The 20,982-nt window shown below is 38.3% G+C and overlaps 1 protein-coding gene and 1 pseudogene across 1 annotated transcript in view; both read left to right on the top strand.

Moving 5' to 3' along the window:
- The first annotated feature begins 418 nt into the window (after positions 1–418).
- LOC138319328 (malate dehydrogenase, cytoplasmic-like) overlaps positions 419–20,982 on the top strand; it is a 71,083-nt gene continuing 50,519 nt past the window's right edge. The window contains exons 1-3 of the mRNA XM_069262404.1: positions 419–516; positions 14,540–14,632; positions 15,854–15,950. Coding sequence (XP_069118505.1) covers positions 514–516; positions 14,540–14,632; positions 15,854–15,950 — 193 coding nt within the window. The 5' untranslated portion in view covers positions 419–513. The remainder of the gene's footprint in view (positions 517–14,539; positions 14,633–15,853; positions 15,951–20,982) is intronic.
- LOC138319329 (uncharacterized) lies at positions 1,209–3,523 on the top strand (annotated as a pseudogene).

Here is a 20,982-nt window from a genome sequence, read left to right as displayed (position 1 = left end):
AATTTAATTTTTATAGCCAAAATCCGTGTTTTTGTTCGAGCACTTGTCACGGGAGTCTAGTATGTATACAATGTATATATAGTTTTGCATGGTTATCACATAAATATCGTGACCTCCATTTAACCATTGGTATATACGTTAAAAGTTACCAAAGAAGTAAAATGGTTACTACATTGTAACAATTTCCCGTCAGCTTCTGGGGGGCTTCGCCCCCCATACCCCCTACCGGGGCTTCGCCCCTGGACCCTGAGCAGGGGGCTGTCGCCCCCTTCACCCCCAGACATGCAAGCCTATCCAGACCTAGCTACGCCGCTGACGGTGTACACTAACAATTTATGTATGTGAGCTAAAAGCCGATGTACCACGATTACCCCAGTGGCAAAGCTGTCGGGCATCGTAATTCATTAATTCGTTTCGTTTCTTTATTAAGCAGTTAACATTAAATTTATATCAACCTCCATAAACGACCTTCACCCTACTAAATATAGACTAGCCGGCATCCACAGGAAAATTATGGTAAGATTTTCAGCAAAATATGTAGATATGGTAACGACATGTCATTACCAAATAATGAACGGACTATCTAACTAAATATTTCACAGTAAAATGTGTATCGACTGTGGTAGGATAATTCAAATTCGCCTTGAAACAAATCGAAAGTTTACGAAAACAGCAGTCACCAGCAGCGTGACTATGACCTTCTTCCCACCTTCGTCCACTTTAGTAACTAAGTTGTGCTAGATTTATTGTCATTTGACATTCCTTAACAATCATTACAGCGAATCATCTCTGAACAACTTTTTGTCTTATATCTAGTCTAAACTCATTTAGTCAAGCTCGCTTTCAACTGGGATGCGAAGCGGTTACTATCACTATTACTATCACTTTTTTATCAACCCCCATACTCGATAAATCGGCTCCATACTCGAAACTCCAAGGATGACTATCACTGTCGTTATATCCACCTCATACTCGCTACTCCAGTGGTTACTATGATTGTTACATATCCACCTCAGGGGTTACTATCACTGTCGTTTTTTTATCCAATAGTGCCCTTTCAACCAGGCCATAATGGGTTTAGTACATCCACAGGGCCATGTATAGTCTCTATATGAAAAAATAACCAGAAATACATATAAGTGTATAGTTATATGTATTTCTGGCTATTTTTTCATATAGAGACTATACATGGCCCTGTAGTACATCACTCTCACATGAGACCCATTCTAATGTCATCGTTACGCTATCTTCATTTCCACACCACAATGTTACATTAGAAGTACAACATATGAATTATCACAGAAATCTGTTTCTATAAAAAAATTAAAAGAAGATCAATGAGTGAACTGTCTTATGTAGAAAAGCAACATTTTTTGTTTTCGTCCCCGCACACAACAGCCTGTGCGCCATCTTGACGTCTTGGACGAAGCGCAACCAGTTATAATGATGTCATACATGACCTCATGTAATGGTGATGTCACAATACATTCACATAAAATTTTGTGCCACTTTGCGCCCACTTGCCTGGACTTTATTGCAAATAGTACCTGTGTGTGTAGCCAATCAGAATCCATTATTTACCTGATCTTTGGTCTATTGATAAGCCATTGGCGTCTAGACAACCTTTGCTTTTGACTTCTGTCGTGTAGATTTCATCGAGTTGCGCATGTCCGATGTAATCAAATTCATTTCCTTCATTCAATTTTAGATCTTCCGATCTTATATGTATATAAAGTCTGTGTTTCCGTTTTCTAAAAACTATTGTACAAACACTTGATAAGTCATGTACAAACCATTTTACAGATATTGAAATAATATACTTCCGGTGAAATAAAGTTCTCTTCACATGGCACAACAGCTCAATCATATGTACACAATTTATGAGGTTTGGACTGTCTATGCAGTTAGATCTCACTGTAGCAATCTGGTTTAAATTTCAAAGAATGGTTCTTCCACTCATTGTTTAAGTTTGTTTTGAATAGAGAGGTTAAGAATCTAAACTTGTACGTGTAGCTACACGTACACATACACGTATATTTCAGCGAAGAAAAATGATGTTGAATATATAACAACGTGTACATGTAAAGAAAACATACATATTCTACGACGTTGATTGGTTAAAATAACGTCCAATTATATGTCACTTTATTTCCTGACTTGTCGTCTGATCTGATATTGAAAATGGCGGACATTTGTTCTCTAGCTGCTATCACTGAAGATGACGAGCTGCTACTTCTATCAACGATTCGAAAAGCAGAAGATGTGAGCATGCCGAAATTTAGTCTCGAAGACCTCACAGACGAGCAATGTTTGAATTTGTTTAGATTTTCAAAGGATGATCTTTACATCGTATGCCAAGCCTTAAATATTCCAATGAAAATAACATGCAGTAATGGTACAGTGTGTACCGGTCTTGAAGGCTTTTGCATCCTTCTAAGACGTCTTTCATATCCTTGTCGTCTTGAAGATCTTCGGCCACTTTTTGGAAGGTCAGCCGCTGAACTATCTTACATATTTAACGAGGTTCTTGACTATGTGCATAACGTCCACGGACATTTATTGGAAAATTTAAACAGACCTTGGCTATCCATTCAGAATCTAGAACAGTTTGCAGCATCAAAACAGGGCCGGCATGGACCTTTACATAACTGTTGGGGGTTTATTGACGGAACGGTACGGCCAATTTGTAGACCACAGAAGCAACAAAAGCTTGTCTTCAATGGCCATAAGAGAGTTCACTCTTTGAAATTCCAAAGCATCGTTACCCCAAACGGTATTGTAGCTCATTTGTTTGGACCAATGGAGGGGCGGCGTCACGATGCTGCATTATTCAGAGAAAGTAGTGTATAAATGCAAATGCATCGACAGATGACCACCCGTCAAGGCAACACCTTTGTCGTTTATGGGGACCCAGCTTACCCTCTTACACCAGTGATCAATCTACATGCGCATCCCGAGTCCTGGACTCACAGAATTTTAAAAGGACCCATGAAATTTCTGGGAATGGGTATCTATAACACTGTGGGACCCATTGTTTTCACAATAACCATTGAAAAGGACCCACGAAAAATAATCGTAGATTGAACACTGTTACACCACACATAATCACGCCATATAGAAGTGGTGTCTTGTCAGCAAATCAAATGCTTTTTAACAAGAAAATGTCTGCTGTCCGGATATGTGTTGAATGGAATTTCGGGAAGGTACTCTCGTTGTTTGCATTTCTTGACTATAAGAAAAATCAAAAACTGTATCTCCAGCCTGTAGGAAAGTACTACAAGGTAGCCACGCTGCTTACAAATTGCCATACCTGTCTCTATGGAAGCGAGACTAGCTCTTTCTTCGGACTTGACCCACCATCTCTTGTATCATATTTGAACGAATAAGTACATGTAAAGTTGTGACCACTGAATTTTTCATCCAAAACATCGATTTCAATCTTCTATGTGTATGTCAGTGTATACATGTACTATGATATATACTAGTGCACGCTGACAAATTTTATTGAGGTACACCTATGCATATTTGAATGATCACTTACGTAATAAAGTCTATCATTCTTTTGATGAAGTTCATAGTCTTTTGGGTCTAATAGAACGCATGATAATATATGGGTGATCGTGTGGTGTAGTGGTTAAACCACTCGCCTTTCACCTAGTCGGCCGAGGTTTGGTCCCTGGCACGGACGTGAAAAGGTTACCCACACGATCAGCTGGGTTTTCTCCGGACACTCCGGTTTCCTCAAACTCTAAGACCTTTGCTTGAAACTTGCTATAAAGACCATCTCCATATCAAGATCCCTTGTCTATAAAGGACACTCATAAACCCCAACTGGTGTAAATAGCTATTTAATTGGCCTCTGTAGAAAGGGCACCTGTCTATAAAGGCCATTTTGCTGTGTCCCTTTAACCGATTATAGACAGTTTTGACTGTATCAAAATCAAAATTCATCGTTTGAAATGAATGCACATATAAATTGATAAATCGATATAGCCAAAGTCGCAGTATATATATCATACTTTTTATGTCATTGAATTTATATACATAGACAGTTGTGAATAAGACCGAAAAGGTTTTTATTCATTTTGATAGACATTTTCTCAACAGTTCAAACATCAGATTTTTTTCTTCCTTCTCAATAGCAAGTCGCTGGCTCCTCTCTTCTTTTTCTAATTCGAACCTCTCACGTTGAAGTTTAACTTCCTCTTTCCTTATCTCCAGTTCCTCCTTCTTCATATCCCGTTCTCCCTCTGCCTTTTCTCTTAAATACTCTATAACTCCCTGGTCCTTTTTCTTTCTAGGAGTTGGAATTTCTGCTCCATTTTCTATAAATGATTTGATTTAAACATATTTTATTTGCACCTTATATACAAATCGGATTAGACATGAATATAGATGAATAAATGAAAATAGATGCATAGAAAATAGAAGTACACATACATATTACATACTTATAGATTAAAGTTATAAGCATTTGATATTGGCAATCCAATTGACCTTTAATCAAGTCACTTTTTACTTTTACCAGTTTGAATGATTAGTAAACTACAACACCAAAGATTAAATGCTAATGATTTCACACTAAACAGGAGTGATGACATTATAATGTATACATGTTCCTACCATTACTTGATGGCTTAGACACTCCATTGCTCTTTTCCGTACTTCTTTGGCTTTTACTTCCCTTTCCTTTTCTTTTCTGTCTTCGTCTTTTCTCAGCTTTTCTGCTTCCTCCTTAAGTTGATGGCTACGTGTACGTGTAACAATCAGCAGGAAGTGATGACGTAATTCACGTAAAAAGTAGGGGAATTCCCTCTGCACATACACGTACACGTATGAAATCTTAACCTCTCTAATGCTTTCCGAGTTAACCACTTTGTCCAATAAATTATTCCATGTGTTCACTACTCTTAAAGCAAAGGAATTACTCCTGCACGGATGTCTTGACTGCTGTTTTTTAAGCTTTTTGTTGTGACCTCTCGTTCTCCTATCTTAGTTCCGGGGAAGTAATCCATTAGCAGAATGGCTCGTCTTGTCGAAACCATTAATAATTCTAAACACATGGATCATATCATATCGTAGTCTCCTATATTGTAGAGTTGGTAGGCCCAAAAGTTTCAGTCTTTCCGTATATAGTGTTTCACGGAGTCCATGCACTTGTTTTGTTGCACGTCTTTGTACATTTTCTAACTCAATTATATCCTTTTTCAGAATTGGGTTCCAAACTGTTACTGAATATTCCAGTTGTGGTCGTATTAGAGACTTATAGAGTGGAAGAAACATATCCTTGTCCAACATCTTGAATGATCTCTTTATCATTCCAATTAGCCTATTTGCCTTTTTCACACAATTTGCTACATGTAGATTAAACTTAAGTTCTGTGTCGAAAGTAACTCCAAGGTCTTTCTCATATTTGTCGTAAGAAATTTGTTGTATGGATCAATCTTCTTCTCGCATGACATACTCAAAGTTGGGATTTCTTTGTCCAAAATGTAGTGCTTTACACTTAGATAAATTAAACTTCAATTGCCATAGTGTTGACCATTCACTTAATTTGTCCAAATCATTTTTATTTTTTTCAGAATCTTCAAGTTGGTTACATGATCCGTAAATTTTCGTATCATCCGCAAATAGTTTTGATTTTCAAAGTATAGCTTTTGGCAGGTCATTTATATATACGATGAAGAGGATAGGTCCCAGAACACTACCTTGAGGAACTCTACTATCTTCTTCTACCCAGTCAAAATGTATTCGGTTGACTACAACTCTTTGACGTCTCTCTTTTAAGATTTTGAATATCCATGTCACAATTTTCCCTCGTACTCCAACATTTATTAGCTTTTTTATCAGACGCTTATGCGGCACTGTGTCAAATCTTTTTTAAAGTCCAAATATATCACATCCAAATTTCCACCCTCGTTCAGCTTTTTAGTTATTTCATCATTGACTTCCAGAAGTTGAAGTGTTGTAGTTTTCCTTTGATGAAGCCGAATTGCTCGTCCATTATAATATTATTCCTATCTAGATGACCCATCATATTGTCTCTTAAGAATAGATTCCAAACATTTTACAATGATGCTGGTCAAACTAACTGGTCTGTAGTTTTCTGCTTTCCTTTTATTTCCTTTTTTAAAGATTGGTGTTATATTTGCCTCTTTCCATTCTGATGGTAGAACTCCTTCTTGTAGTGATTTATTAAAGATTATTGATAAGGGGAGACTAATACATTGGTTTAGTTCTTTAGGGGATTTGGATGCATCTAATTTTGATAGCTTTTTAAACACTTCTTCTGTTGTAACTTGAATGTCCAGAAGTTCTGACTGTAGATTAACTGCAGTTGGTGTAGGTATGATGTTTAGGTCTTCTTTCGTAAACACACTTGCGAAAAATTTGTTTAGTTCCTTGGATTTACCTTCATCCTCAGTTTCTATAACACCATTCTCTAGTTCAGGCACTCCAGTTTTAGTATTGATCCTAGATTTGATAAATTTCCAGAAACTTTTAGAGTCTGTCTTAAATTCCTTGGCAATTTTGGACTCGTATTGTATTGATGCACTTAAAGCTGATGTTGCTCTATTTCTTGCTAATCTATATGTTTCCCAGTTTGCGCTTGTTTTTATTCCTTTAGTATATTTTCCCAGGTCTTCCTTTTTCTTTTGAGGGTGTTTATTGTTTCAACATTCATCCAAGCTTTCCTGTACCTCCTTCCAGGTCTACTTTTTGTCACTGGTATATATCTTTCCATACTTGAATTAATTTTGTCGACAAAGTACCTAGGCCCACGCATCCACAGTATTTACTTATATTAGAAACGAACACCTGTGGCTCATCCATGTTGTTTTCCCAATCTATGTTTGAAATCTCAAAACTCATTGATTCGTAATTCCCTCTATAAAAACAGTACTTGTTTTTGGTGGTGTTATCTTTATCAATCACAATCTCGATATTATAGAATAATGTTACATGATCACTCTTTCCTATTGGTGCATCAATCCTCAAGTTTTTAACTGTATCCTCATCTTTAGAAAGTACTAGATCTAGGGTTGATGGTTCATTTTCCTGTCTGTGCCTGGTATGACCTTGTACATGTTGTATGAGATAGTTCTCTTTAACACATTCTAGAAACCTATTCCGTCTTATTAAGTACTAATTATCTATTATGGCCTGGTTGAGAGGGCACTAAGAACATGAGTGAACTGTCTTCTGTAGAAAACAACATTTGCTTTCATCTACGCACACAACAGCCTGTCTGCCATCTTGACGTCTTGGTCGAAGTGCAACGTTAAAATGATGTTCACGTTCGGTTTCGTGCCACTTCAATAGTGCCCGCTTGCCCGGGCACTATTACAAATAGTACCTGTGTGTGTAGCCAATCAGAATCCAGTATTCTGTCACGTGATGTACTAATGTATTATAGGCAGGCCACCATCTTGGATTTTGATAAATGTAGCTTGTTACCGCTATTTCGCAGAAAGTACTGAAGCGATCTGTCTTAAATTTTACATTAATGTTTCCCTATAACCCGTGTTGTGCATTCTGATCAGTCAACAAGATGGCCGACGGGTAGCCATCTTAGATTTTGATAATTGTAGTTTGATACTGTTTTATATCTCAGAAAGTAATGAAAGGATCTTTCTCAAATGTCATATGTAGTAAAAGTTTGAAAAGCAGAAAAAAGATCCCTCTTTCCATTGTCAGACATAGATAATTCTTTGGTGGGCGCCAAGATCCCTCTGGGATCTCTTGTTTTAAATTTCAAAAATTTTCTCAGAAAGTACTGAAGGGATCAACTCATTGCAATATGATTGCTATCAGGGAAAACACTATTGCGATAGTTTAACTATTGCAAACAACAATTAAAATAGTATTGCAATAGTATTGCATTCTGAATAATATAAAAATCCAGGCGACGAATTGGCCTCCATGACCTACATCTAGTGCAGTATAGGGTTAGAGTTACTTCCCTTTACCTGCTAGCATCAGTACCAACTCAAACACAACGAAGATCATAATTGAAAACATTGTTGGTGTTTGCGTTTTGATTGAATAGTATGAAAAAAGTGACATTTTATCATGACTAATGTTAGTCTGTTTATAAATCCTCTGTGAGTCTGTTTTTCAATCCTCTGTGAGTACATGATTTAAGTCCAAGTTAAAGAAAAATATTTGACAATTGAAACTATCAATAGTTTGGTGTACTATTGGCGATTGTTATCAACTATTTGAAATTGCCATCGATTGATGAGTTGAGAGGCATACAATTGCAATATAATGATAGTAAAATGTATTGTTACACCCCTAGATCCTTCTCAAATTTCACATAGGTTCCCCTAGGGCCCTAGTTGTGCATATTGCATTTTGGTACCGATCAGTGAACAAGATGGCCAACAGAACGCCATCTAGGATTTTGACAATTGAAGTTTGTTACTGCTATTTCTCAGAAGGTACTGAAGAGATCTGTCTCAAATATCATGTGCAGGTTCCCCTAGGGGTCTGGTTGTGTACAATGCATTTTCGGACCGATCGGTGAAAAAATTGGCCGACAGGTAGCCATCCTGGATTTTGATAATTGAAGTTTGTCACTGTTATATATCTCTAAAATTCATATGTAGTAACATGTAGTGAAAGTTTGAAAAGCAGAGAAAAGATCCCTCTTTCCATTGTCAGACGTAGATCATTTTTGGTGGGCACCAAGATCCCTCTGGGATCTCTCGTTTTCACCTGAGATGCCTCCAGTTTTACTAGGAGATAGTCTAGGGGTGGATATAAGGACAGTGATAGTAAGTCTTTAGTGGAGTATCGAGAATGTCCCTGGCTCTGTCATAGCAAAACTGAGGAAGGTATTCTAAGCCAAAAAAACTGTCCAATAACAGTCCTACAGCAATGTGTTTGATAAGTACTAACAGATGAGTGACACCCAACTTCTGTGTATGGTTATATGATCAACCAAATTCTTTTGAAATTACCTGTCTCGATGATCACACAGTCATTCTCGGAGCCATCAGTTTTGTTAGCTCACCTGGTCCAAAGGGCCGGTGAGCTTATGTCATGGCGCGTCGTCCGTCGTCCATCATCCGTCCGTCGTCCGTCCGTCAACATTTCCTTTAAATCCCTACTAGTCATAGAGTTCTGCATGGATTGTAACCAAATTTGGCCACAAACATCCTTGGGGGAAGGGGAACAGAACTTGTATAAATTTTGGCTCTGACCCCCCGGGGGCAGGAGGGGCGCGGCCCAATAGGGAAAAATAAAGGTAAATTCTATAAAACGCTACTTGTCCTAGAGTTCTGCATGGATTGTAACCAAATTTGGCCAGAAACATCCTTGAGGGAAGGGGAACAGAACTTGTATAAATTTTGGCTCTGACCCCCCGGGGGCAGGAGGGGCGGGGCCCAATAGGGGAAATAGAGGTAAATCCTATAAATCGCTACTTGTCCTAGAGTTCTGCATGGATTGTAACCAAATTTGGCCACAAACAGCCTTGGGGGAAGGGGAACAGAACTTGTATAAATTTTGGCTCTGACCCCCCGGGGGCAGGAGGGGCGCGGCCCAATAGGGAAAATAAAGGTAAATTCTATAAAACGCTACTTGTCCTAGAGTTCTGCATGGATTGTAACAAAATTTGGCCAGAAACATCCTTGAGGGAAGGGGAACAGAACTTGTGTAAATTTTGGCTCTGACCCCCCCGGGGCAGGAGGGGCGGGGCCCAATAGGGGAAATAGAGGTAAAGCCTATGAATCGCTACTTGTCCTAGAGTTCTGCATGGATTGTAACCAAATTTGGCCACAAACAGCCTTGGGTGAAGGGGGAAAGAACTTGTATAAATTTTGGCTCTGACCCTTGGGGCAGGAGGGACGGGGCCCAATAGGGGAAATAGAGGTAAATCCTATAAATCGCTACTTGTCCTAGAGTTCTGCATGGATTGTAACCAAATTTGGCCACAAACATCCTTAGGCGAAGGGGGACAGAACTTGTATAAATTTTGGCTCTGATTCCCCAGGGGCAGGAGGGGCGGGGCCCAATAGGGGAAATAGAGGTAAATCCTTTAAATCGCTACTAGTCATAGAGTTCTATAGAGTTCTACATGGATTGTAACCAAATTTGGCCACAAACATCCTTGGGGGAAGGGGAACAGAACTTGTATAAATTTTGGCTCTGGCCCCCCGGGGGCAGGAGGGATGGGGCCCAATAGGGGAAATAGAGGTTAATCCTTTAAATCGCTACTAGTCATAGAGTTCTGAATAGAATGTAACCAAATTTGGCCACAAACATCCTTGGGGGAAGGGGAACAGAACTTGTATAAATTTTGGCTCTGATCTCCCAGGGGCAGGAGGGGCGGGGCGCAATAGGGGAAATAGAGGTAAATCCTTTAAATCGCTACTTGTCATAGAGTTCTGCATGGATTGTAACCAAAATTAGCCACAAACATCCTTGGGGGAAGGGGAACAGAACTTGTATAAATTTTGGCTCTGATCTCCCAGGGGCAGGAGGGGCGGGGCGCAATAGGGGAAATAGAGGTAAATCCTTTAAATCGCTACTTGTCATAGAGTTCTGCATGGATTGTAACCAAAATTAGCCACAAACATCCTTTGGGGAAGGGGGAACAGAACCTGTATAAATTTTGGCTCTGATCCCCCAGGGGCAGGAGGGGCGGGGCCCAATAGGGGAAATAGAGGTAAATCCTATAAATCGCTACTTGTCCTAGAGTTCTGCATGGATTGTAACCAAATTTGGCCACAAACATCCTTGGGGGAAGGGGAACAGACCTTGTATAAATTTTGGCTCTGGTTCCCCAGGGGCAGGAGGGGCGGGGCTCAATAGTGGAAATAGAGGTAAATATTTTAAATCGCTAATCGTGATAGAGTTCTGCATGGCTTGTAACCAAATTTGGCCACAAACATCCTTTGGGAAAGGGGAAAAGAACTTGTTTAAATTTTGGCTCTGGTTCCCGGGGGCAGGAGGGGCGAGGCCCAATAGGGGAAATAGAGGTAAATATTTTAAATCGCTACTAGTCATAGAGTTCTACATGAATTGTAACCAAATTTGGCCACAAACATCCTTGGGGGAAGGGGAACAGAACTTGTATAAATTTTGGCTCTGGCCCCCCCCCCCGTGGCGGGAGGGGTGGGGCCAAATAGGGGAAATAGAGGTAAATCCTTTAAATCGCTACTAGTCATAGAGTTCTGCATGGAATGTAACCAAATTTGGCCAGAAATATCCTTGGGAGAATAAGAACTGAGTTTGTATAAATTTTGGCTCTGGTCCCAGGGGGCAGGAGGGACGGGGCCCAATAGGGGAATTATAGGTAAATCCTATAATTTGGTACTTGTCCTAGAGTTCTGCATGGATTGTAACCTAATTTGGCCACAAACATCATTGGGGGTAGGAGAACAGAACTTGTATTAATTTTGGCTCTGACCCTCCGGGGGCAGGAGGGGGGCCCCAATAGGGGAAATAGAGGTAAATTCTATAAATTGCTACTTGTCCTAGAGTTCTGCATGGATTGTAACCAAATTTGGCCACAAACATCCTTGGGGGAAGGGGAACAGAACTTGTATAAAGTTTGGCTCTGGTCCCCGGGGACAGGCAGGTGGGGCCCAATAGGGGAAATAGAGGTAAATCCTTTAAATAGCTACTTGTCCTAGAGTTCTGCATGGATTGTAACCAAAATTAGCCACAAACATCCCTGGGGGAAGGGGAACAGAACTTGTATAAATTTTGGCTCTGACCCCCTGGGGGCAGGAGGGGTGGGGCCCTATAGGGGATTTAGAGGTTAATATTAAAATTCCTTCAGAAAAGAAACAATGAACCTGTATTCAGAACATTACTTGGGATTACAAACCAGGTGAGCGATACAGGCCCTCTGGGCCTCTTGTTTATATAAAAAAATGAGCCTGGTCCGACCCCTAATGGCTGAGGGATTGGGCCCAAAAAAGGCAAATTTTCTTAATTTTAGCTTTAAAATCCTACTCCTCCTTCATCCTTGAATGGATTTTATCTATATTTGGTGTAAAATATCATTGGGGAAGGACAATCATATTTTTAGCCCACCATCATCAGATGGTGGGCTATTCAAATCGCTTTTTGTCTGTTGTCCGTCGTCCGTCCTTCCGTCCGTTAACATTTCTTGTTACCGCTATTTCTCGGAAAGGGCTGAAGGGATCTTTCTCAAATTTCATATGTAGGTTCCCCTAGGGCCCTATTTGTGCATATTGCATTTTGGGACCGACCGGTCAACAAGATGGCCGCCAGTCCGCCATCTTGGATTTTGATAGTTAAAGTTTGTTACCGCTATTTCTCAGAAAGTACTGAAGGGATCTCTCTCAAATTTCTCATGTAGGTTCCCCTTGGGCCCTAGTTGTGCATATTGCATTTTGGGACTGATCGGTCAACAAGATGGCCGCCAGTCCGCCATCTTGGATTTTGATAGTTAAAGTTTGTTACCGCTATTTCTCAGAAAGTACTGAAGGGATCTCTCTCAAATTTCACATGTAGGGTTCCCTAGGGCCCTAGTTGTGCATATTGCATTTTGGGACCGATCGGTCAACAAGATGGCTGCCAGTCCGCCATCTTGGATTTTGATGCTTAAAGTTTGTTACCTCTATTTCTCAGAAAGTACTGAAGGGATCTCTCTCAAATTTTACACATAGGTTCCCATAGGGCCCTAGTTGTGCATATTGCATTTTGGGACTGATTGGTCAACAAGATGGCCACCAGTCCGCCATCTTGGATTTTGATAGCTAAAGTTTGTTACCGCTATTTCTCAGAAAGTACTGAAGGGATCTCTCTCAAATTTCACATGTAGGTTCCCCTAGGGCCCTAGTTGTGCATATTGCATTTTGGGACCGATCGGTCAACAAGATGGCCGCCAGGCCGCCATCTTGAATTTTGATAGTTAAAGTTTGTTACCGCTATTTCTCAGAATGTAATGAAGGGATCTCTCTCAAATTTTACATGTAGGTTTTTAGGGCCATTGTTGTGCATATTGCATTTTGGGACCAATCCGTCAACAAGATGGCCGCCATCTTGAAATTTGATAGTTGAAGTTTGTTACCGCTATTTCTCAGAAAGTACTGAAGGGATATGTCTCAAATTTTATGTGCAGGTTCCCTTAGGTCCCTTGTTTTGCATATTGCATTTTGGGACCGATCGGTCAACAAGATGGCCAACAGGCCACCATTTTGAATTTTGATAATTAAAGTTTGTTACCGCTATTTTTCAGAAAGTACTGAAGCGATCTGTCTCAAATTTTATATGTAGGTTCTCCTAGGACCTGCATATTGCATTTTGGGACCGATCTGTCAACACGATGGCCAACAGGTAGCCATCTTGGATTTTGATAATTGAATTTTGTTAGTGTTATATATCTCAGAAAGTACTGAAAGGATCTTTCTCAAATTTCATAGGTAGTAATATGTTGTAAAAGTTTGAAAAGCAGAGAAAGGTCCCTCTTTCTATTGTCAGACGTAGATCATTCTTTGGTGGGCGCCAAGATCCCTCTGGGATCTCTTGTATATAAATGAGCCTGGTCCGACCCCTAGGGGCTGAGGGGTGGGGCCCAAAAAGAGGAAATTTTCTTAATTTAAGCTTTTAAATCCTACTCCTCCTTCATCCTTGGATGAATTTCATCCATATTTGGTGTATTTTATATAAATGAGTCTGGTCCGACCCCTAGGGGGCCCCAAAAGGGTAAATTTCTTAATTTTAGCTGGCCCACTTTCTGTTTTCAAATTTCGGTCTCCAATCTCAATGAAAATTGGTCTATAGGGGTTTAAATTGATGCCGAACAACATGCAAACATTTTCTTAAAGATTTTGGTATTCCAAGATGGCTGCTGGCCCACTTCCTGTTTTCAGGTTTCAGTCTCTGATCTCAAGAAAAATTGGTCTATAGGGGTTTTAATTGATTCAGAAGGGGGAACTTTAGATGAGGACAATCATATTTTATAAAGGACCGAGTTAAGACCCATGGGGATAGTACTGCGGATGTCCAAAATGGAAGCTTTGCTGAAATTTGGCTTTAAAATCTGACTCCTCCTTAAATTAATCCATGAATGGGTTACAACCATATATGGATGAAGGGCTACCAAGTTTGTTCAACAAATGCCATTTACCTATTTCAGTAACTTACGTATTCAACTAAGGAGTTCCTTGTATTGTTTATATTAATCGTTAACCAATACTTTATAATGTGACTTTGTTGTTTTGTGCAATGAGTCAGATGACCGTTAAGGCCCATGGGCCTCTTGTTACCTATTGATATAACTTGTTTCACCTAGGTACGGTTACAGTTGCTTTTAAGTCACATTATCTAATTGGTCTGATTTTATTTTCATATATTATTAAGATTTAGTGTGATATTTATGTCTAGGAGTGGTAGTTCAGTTGTTACTCAATATTGAAAATGAATTCTCTGTTGTTAATTACTTTAATGAGATAGCATTAATCATCATTATGGGCCTCTTGTTTTTAAAAACTTTACAAAAATTATAATTGCCTTAAGACAAGATCAGACAAGAGTTATATATCTGTATTTCCAGGCGATCCGAGTTGTCATTACAGGAGCAGCAGGGCAGATTGCCTACTCTCTTCTGTACTCTGTAGCTAAAGGAGATGTATTTGGAAAAGATACAGTAAGTTTTTATTAGTGCATACATTTAAGTCTTTCTGTAGTATAAAAAACTCCTTCCCAATAGCTAAAAGGCAGAAACCACCTGATGTTGTTCCCGTCCATGTAACAACTTCAATTAATTGAGCTATCATGCTTTATTTAGATTGATGATTTGGACTATTCAAATCAAATTATCTTTACCAAGAACTCAAGAATCATTGAGAAGAAGCATCTATTAACAAAAACTTTATAGGTTTTTAAATGTGATAGTTTATTGAATTTCTTGTTTTAAAGATTCTCCACCGCTGACAAATACTATTTTTTTACCAATAAATGTTACTACTCTTCAGTTACCAAAGTTTCTTTACACCAATACCACCATTGAAAAGTTTGAGTTTCATTGATTTTACCTCCTGATAAAAGTATTAAAAATCTATGTCCCATATGAATGAAGAGCTGACTGCACATGCACCAATGTGCAAAAGTAAATTGAATTATTTTATATTACGGTATGTGTTAATTAGACATGAATATATACAGTATGCACTGACATGGACTCAATAACTAGGCTTTCTAGTATTATCATTATCAGTGTATAACAATTGCACAACACGTGCAGCAATTCTGTGGTTACGTGAATAGCCAATGGCGTAGCTATGCAGCTGGAAACGTTTGGTCATGACCCCACTTTTGGTGGGAACATATGAATGACTCGATAACAATCAACTGTTCAATCGACATTGGTTAATAATGACGGGAGAGAAAAACATATGGATATTTAAAAACAAAATATGCATCTGTCGCAAGAATAAATAATATTCATTTGTGTGTAAAACTGTAAATATAAGAAACAAAATTTTATTTAGTTGAGGTTATGAGGGTATAATTATAAAGGAGCCCGTGTAATTTACATGTGCTCCATTATCATTATACCCTCATAACCTCAACTAAATAAAAGCTATTCCATAATTAAACACCAATTATTATTCAAATAATGTGTATCATTTATACTCTGTTGGCGGTGGAGCATCTTTAAATAAGCCAAGTTTACACAAATTATGTACATGATTCTACTCACATACTTTGATTTTATTATGAATATAATTAAGGATATCATACTCAACTCATCCGGCACGTTAATGTGCTGTATTTTTATTTGGCTCAGTAGCGATTATTTTGTTCTAGTTTATATCCTTCTGATTTAAAGAGAAGTGACTTTGATAGATCAGAATCTGTTTTCTAGCCAGTTGAGCTGATGCTGTTGGACATCCCTATAATGATGACAGCTCTAAAAGGTGTAGCTATGGAGATTCAGGACTGTGCTCTCCCACTTGTCAAAGGTAACTTATCATACCCATTGGATACACTGGAATCAGCTTGTTTGTCTGTCTGTCCATCTGTCTGTAGAAAAAATTTGTCCGTACAATTCCTAGACTGCTACATTAATTTCATTGAAACTTTGCCATAATGTTAGTGACCATATTTAGATGTGTACCATAGTGTTACTATGGTAACCAGGTCACCTCACTTTACACAGGTTTCAAAATTTGTCCAGACAACTCCTTAGCAAGCCAGACAAGAGGAAATTTAGGGTGGGTGTTATTAGTCAGCAATAGATAGGGCTGTAACGAGTATCCGAGTACTCGAGTATTCACGAATTATTGAGAAAGATCGTATACGAATATTCGTTACTCCTGATATTTGTGGATCGCGATCTTTCAAAAGCAAAAAATAATACCTTCTTTAATTCTGTCATAGCTCAAAAATGTGAAGGAATGTACACTAAAGTCTGAATATCATCGATGTTTTCACTTTGAAGTAGACCGGAAGTACACAAGAGCTGCATGAAGTAAAGCTAGCAACATGTTATTTTCGTACCCACGCTTTGATGCAATGTTGTAAATTCTTCATAAGATTATAATGATAAAACATAATTATTGACTTCTAGAGATGTAAAAGATTATTATCGATTTCGTTTTCATTACGGGTCGGAAATATGTAAAAATACGAATATATTATATTAGGCAACTGAGTACTGTAGATGTGAAACCCATGTCAAAAACGAAAGGTAGGCTAATTATGAGTCAAAATCATAAATCACCTGATTAAAAATAAAAACTATAGGCCTAGAATCAAAGTAAATTGTAACTACTCTTATAGATTTTTTTTTTTATAACTTCAATGTTTTTCTGTATTTGACTAAAATAAAAGTAACAATGAAATGTTTTGATATGGTGAATTATCCCTTACCGTGATAATTTCTGTTCACAGATGGTTTGACTTTGATTCATGCCGTAATTGTTGTGCAATAGTATTTTTGAGATGACATTATTTCAAAATTCAAATGATTTGATTTTTTTACAGTTACAGTGACTGAATCCTGCTGTACTTCACCTGTAACTCTATTGCTTAATGATAAGGAATGTAAAACTGCTAAAATTGGTTTTATTATCAATCAAACATTTATCAATATATAAGACCATTATTGATTTATCAATAAATACAGTTTTACTTCAATTGAATCTTTTGCTTGTATCTAACTGGTGATTTGTGGTCCGATCTGTGAATCGTCAATCCTGAATCGTGGAGCGGATCAGATCGCCACATGTTAGACAATCCACAGCCCTAGCAATAGACTTCCAGTTAAAGTTTATTTTTAATCCAGACGAGATATTTAATTTTTTATATGCATTACCAAGTGAAGTCTACAAAGGCAACTGGGATGATTTTTATCACAGACACCTATACATGTATATATAGTTAACTCAACTCCTTCAAAATATCACCTTTCATTTACACTTTGTACAGGCAATGTTTGTTTTTAGCTCACCTGGTCCAAAGGGCCGGTGAGCTTATGTCAATTGTCATGGAGCGGCTTCCGTCGTCTGTCCGTCAACATTTAATGTAAATCGCTACTTGTGTCCTATAGTTCTGCATGGATTGTAACCAAATTTGGCCACAAACATCCTTGGGGGAAGGGGAACAGAAACTTGTATACAATTTGGCTCTGACCCCCCTGGGGGCAGGAGGGGCGGGGCCCAACAGGGGTAATAGAGGTAAATCCTATAAATCACTACTTGTCCTAGAGTTATGCATGGATTGTAACCAAATTAGGCTACAAACATCCTTGGGGGAAGGGGAACAGAACTTGTATAAATTTTGGCTCTGACCCCCCAGGGGCAGGAGGGGCGGGGCCCAATAGGGGAAATAGAGGTAAATCCTATAAATCGCTACTTGTCCTAGAGTTCTGCATGGATTGTAACCAAATTTGGCCACAAACATCCTTGGGGGAAGGGGAACAGTATTTGTATAAATTTTGGCTCTGATACCCCAGGGGCATGAAGGGCAGGGCCCAATACGGGAAATAGATGTAAATCCTATAAATCACTACTTGTCCTAGAGTTCTGCATGGATTGTAACCAAATTTGGCCACAAACATCCTTAGGGGAAGGGGAACAGGACTTATAAATTTATAATATATATATACGTATAAATTTTGGCTCTGACCCCTCAAGGGCAGGAGGGGCGGGGCCCAATAGGGAAATAAGAGGTAAATATTCAAATTCCTTCATAAAGAAACAATGAACCTGTATTCAGAACATGACTTGACATTACAAACCAGGTGAGCGATACAGGCCCTCTGGACCTCTTGTACAAATTGTGGGGCGGGCTGACCCCCTGGGGCCTGAGGGCGGCCAAAAGTGTCAATTAGGATATTTCCATATAAACGACTTCTCTGAATCTAAGCATTCAACAGCAATCATAATACGACTGGGCCTCTTGTTTATGATAATTCCTAAATAAACCAGGTGAGCGATACAGGCCCTCTGGGCCTCTTGTTTTGGTGTGGCCTAAAAACAAACATTTGTTAACTGTTCAATGTTGATACATTACTTTATATGTATTATGTTACCTACGTAATATATGCATTGTGACATTTATGGCAGTGCTTACCCCTAATAACAATACTGTGGTGTTAGTCAATATTTTTAGCCCACCATCATCAGATGGTGGGCTATTCAAATCGCCTTTCGTCCGTGGTCCGTCGTCCGTCCGTCCTTCCGTCCGTCCGTCCTTCCGTCCGTCCGTCTGTCCTTCCGTCCATTAACAATTCTTGTTTTTTAATTTCACATGTAGGTTCCCCTAGGGCCCTTGTTGTGCATATTGCATTTTGGAACCAATCGGTCTACAAGATGGCTGACTGGCGGCCATCTTAGATTTTGATAGTTAGAGTTTGTTACCGCTATTTCTCAGAAAGTGCTAAAGGGATCTTTTTCAAATTTCATATGTAGGTTCCCCTAGGACACTAGTTGTGCATATTGCAGGCGGCCATCTTGGATTTTGGTAGTTAAAGTTTGTTACCGCTATTTCTCTCAAAAAGTACTGAAGGGATCTTTCTCAAATTTCTTATGTAGGTTCCCCTAGGACCCTAGTTGTGCATAATGCATTTTGGGAGACCGATCGATCACTGGCTTATCATCAAGATGGCCGTCTGTCGGCCATCTTGGATTTTGATAGTTAAAGTTTGTTACCACTATTTCTCAGAAAGTACTGAAGGGATCTTTCTCAAATTTCACATGTAGGTTCCCCTAGGACCCTAGTTGTGCATATTGCATTTTGGGACCGATCGGTCAACAAGATAAAATAGAAACTTGCTCAAAAACCTTTAACATGGAAATATGACAAATTAACAGACTCAAAAAACCCCTAAAGGGCCCCAATTGGTTGTATTATCACTTCCCCTAAAGGGCCCCAAATTGGTTGTATTATCACGTTCAGCATCCCATACACATTAGGAAAATAAAATCATAAACATTTATGATGACTTAAGATTAAACAATTGACGGAAACAGAAACTTGCTCAAAACTTTAAACGTAAAATGGGACGCCAACGCTGACACCTGACGCCGGGGTGACAACATTTAGTTCCCCCTATTCTTCGAATAGGCGAGCTAAAAATGGTGTCGCCGTTTGTGACGTTGCTTCTGATTGGCAGAGATGATGGCGTAATGACTTTCATAGACAAAAGAGTCCCAAAATTTAATTTTGAGTATTGAAGAGACTATCTTTAGTAAATGAATAATAAGGATTAATTTGAATATATTTTTTATGTTATGGAGATATAACACAAAAATCTGAGTGTACTCTAAATAAACCATGAAGCGGTTTATTTAGAGAACACTCAGATTTTTGTGTTATATCTCCATAACATAAAAAATGTATTCAAGTTAATCCTTAAATGAAGGACAAAGTGGAACAGCAGAAATAAATCTTCACACATAAAGATATTTGATGTTAAATAGTGTATAAGAAACTTAGATGATTGAACAGAAACCCCTTAAAGGAATAAAACTTATTTAGCATTTGTCTAAATACTAAATCATTTGAGAATTGATTTGAACTTTATAGTTGTCTTGGAGTCAGTTTACTGTACTTCAAAACTTTGAATTAGCCATTTATATATCTGATAGCTGTAAACCAACTTTCTTTCGTGGCTACTTAATTTCATGATTTCCATTTCAAAACAATTTCGCAAAGATTAACATTCGCGAATTTAACATTTTTTACCTTGAAAAATAAAAATTCATGAAGATGCTTATAATTCATGGAGATAGACATTTGTGAAATTTTGCATGGATCACGAAAAAGTGAATCACATGTGAAAGTAAGTTGGTTTACAGTATTTTGCTGCCAGCAGGTTGTACGTCACTGCTAGAATACTTTGAATTTGCCTCCAAAATTAGACTTTGGATTTGATTCTTGCATGGGAAAAAATATTACAAAATAAATCATAAAATGATGAATTTAAAGTAGGATATACAACCATGCACATGCAATGAAAAATTAAAATTCTTGCCTATAAAAGAGTCACAAGATCAAGAAACATTTACACAAGCACTAGTAATTCAGTCGACTGGCAAGCTAAGACAGCATTATAACCATTTCAATGGAAGTCTCAGTGCAAGGAGTAAATAATAAATAAAACAATAGATAGAACGATCAATTGTAGTTGGTAACAAAATTTTCTTATTGGAAAGGTCGGTTAAGAACATATAACACAGAGAAATACATTAAATTTCCTTAATATGATGACCTGCTATAGCTACTGTTCCTACATTGTTAAAAAATCTGCTAACATAGAGTTATATAAACCATTCACAGTATTGCCAATTTCTGTTAATAAACATCAAGTGAAGGATCAAAAAAAGGGTCATGTGCATAACAATTTTAGTGTAATTTTAAAGCATAAATAACCAAAAACACAAAAGATTTACTTTTTATAATATTAATGAAGGTGAAGAAATTAAAATCAAAACCAGTTTTGTGATAATGTTAAATTTACGTTTGAAAACTATTTTGCAGTTTGAAAAA

Source organism: Argopecten irradians, chromosome 3 (assembly GCF_041381155.1).
Source record: "Argopecten irradians isolate NY chromosome 3, Ai_NY, whole genome shotgun sequence".
Taxonomy (NCBI): Eukaryota; Metazoa; Mollusca; class Bivalvia; order Pectinida; family Pectinidae; genus Argopecten; species Argopecten irradians.
The sequence above is the reverse complement of the archived record's forward strand: the minus strand, read 5'-3'. Positions and strand labels throughout refer to the sequence as shown.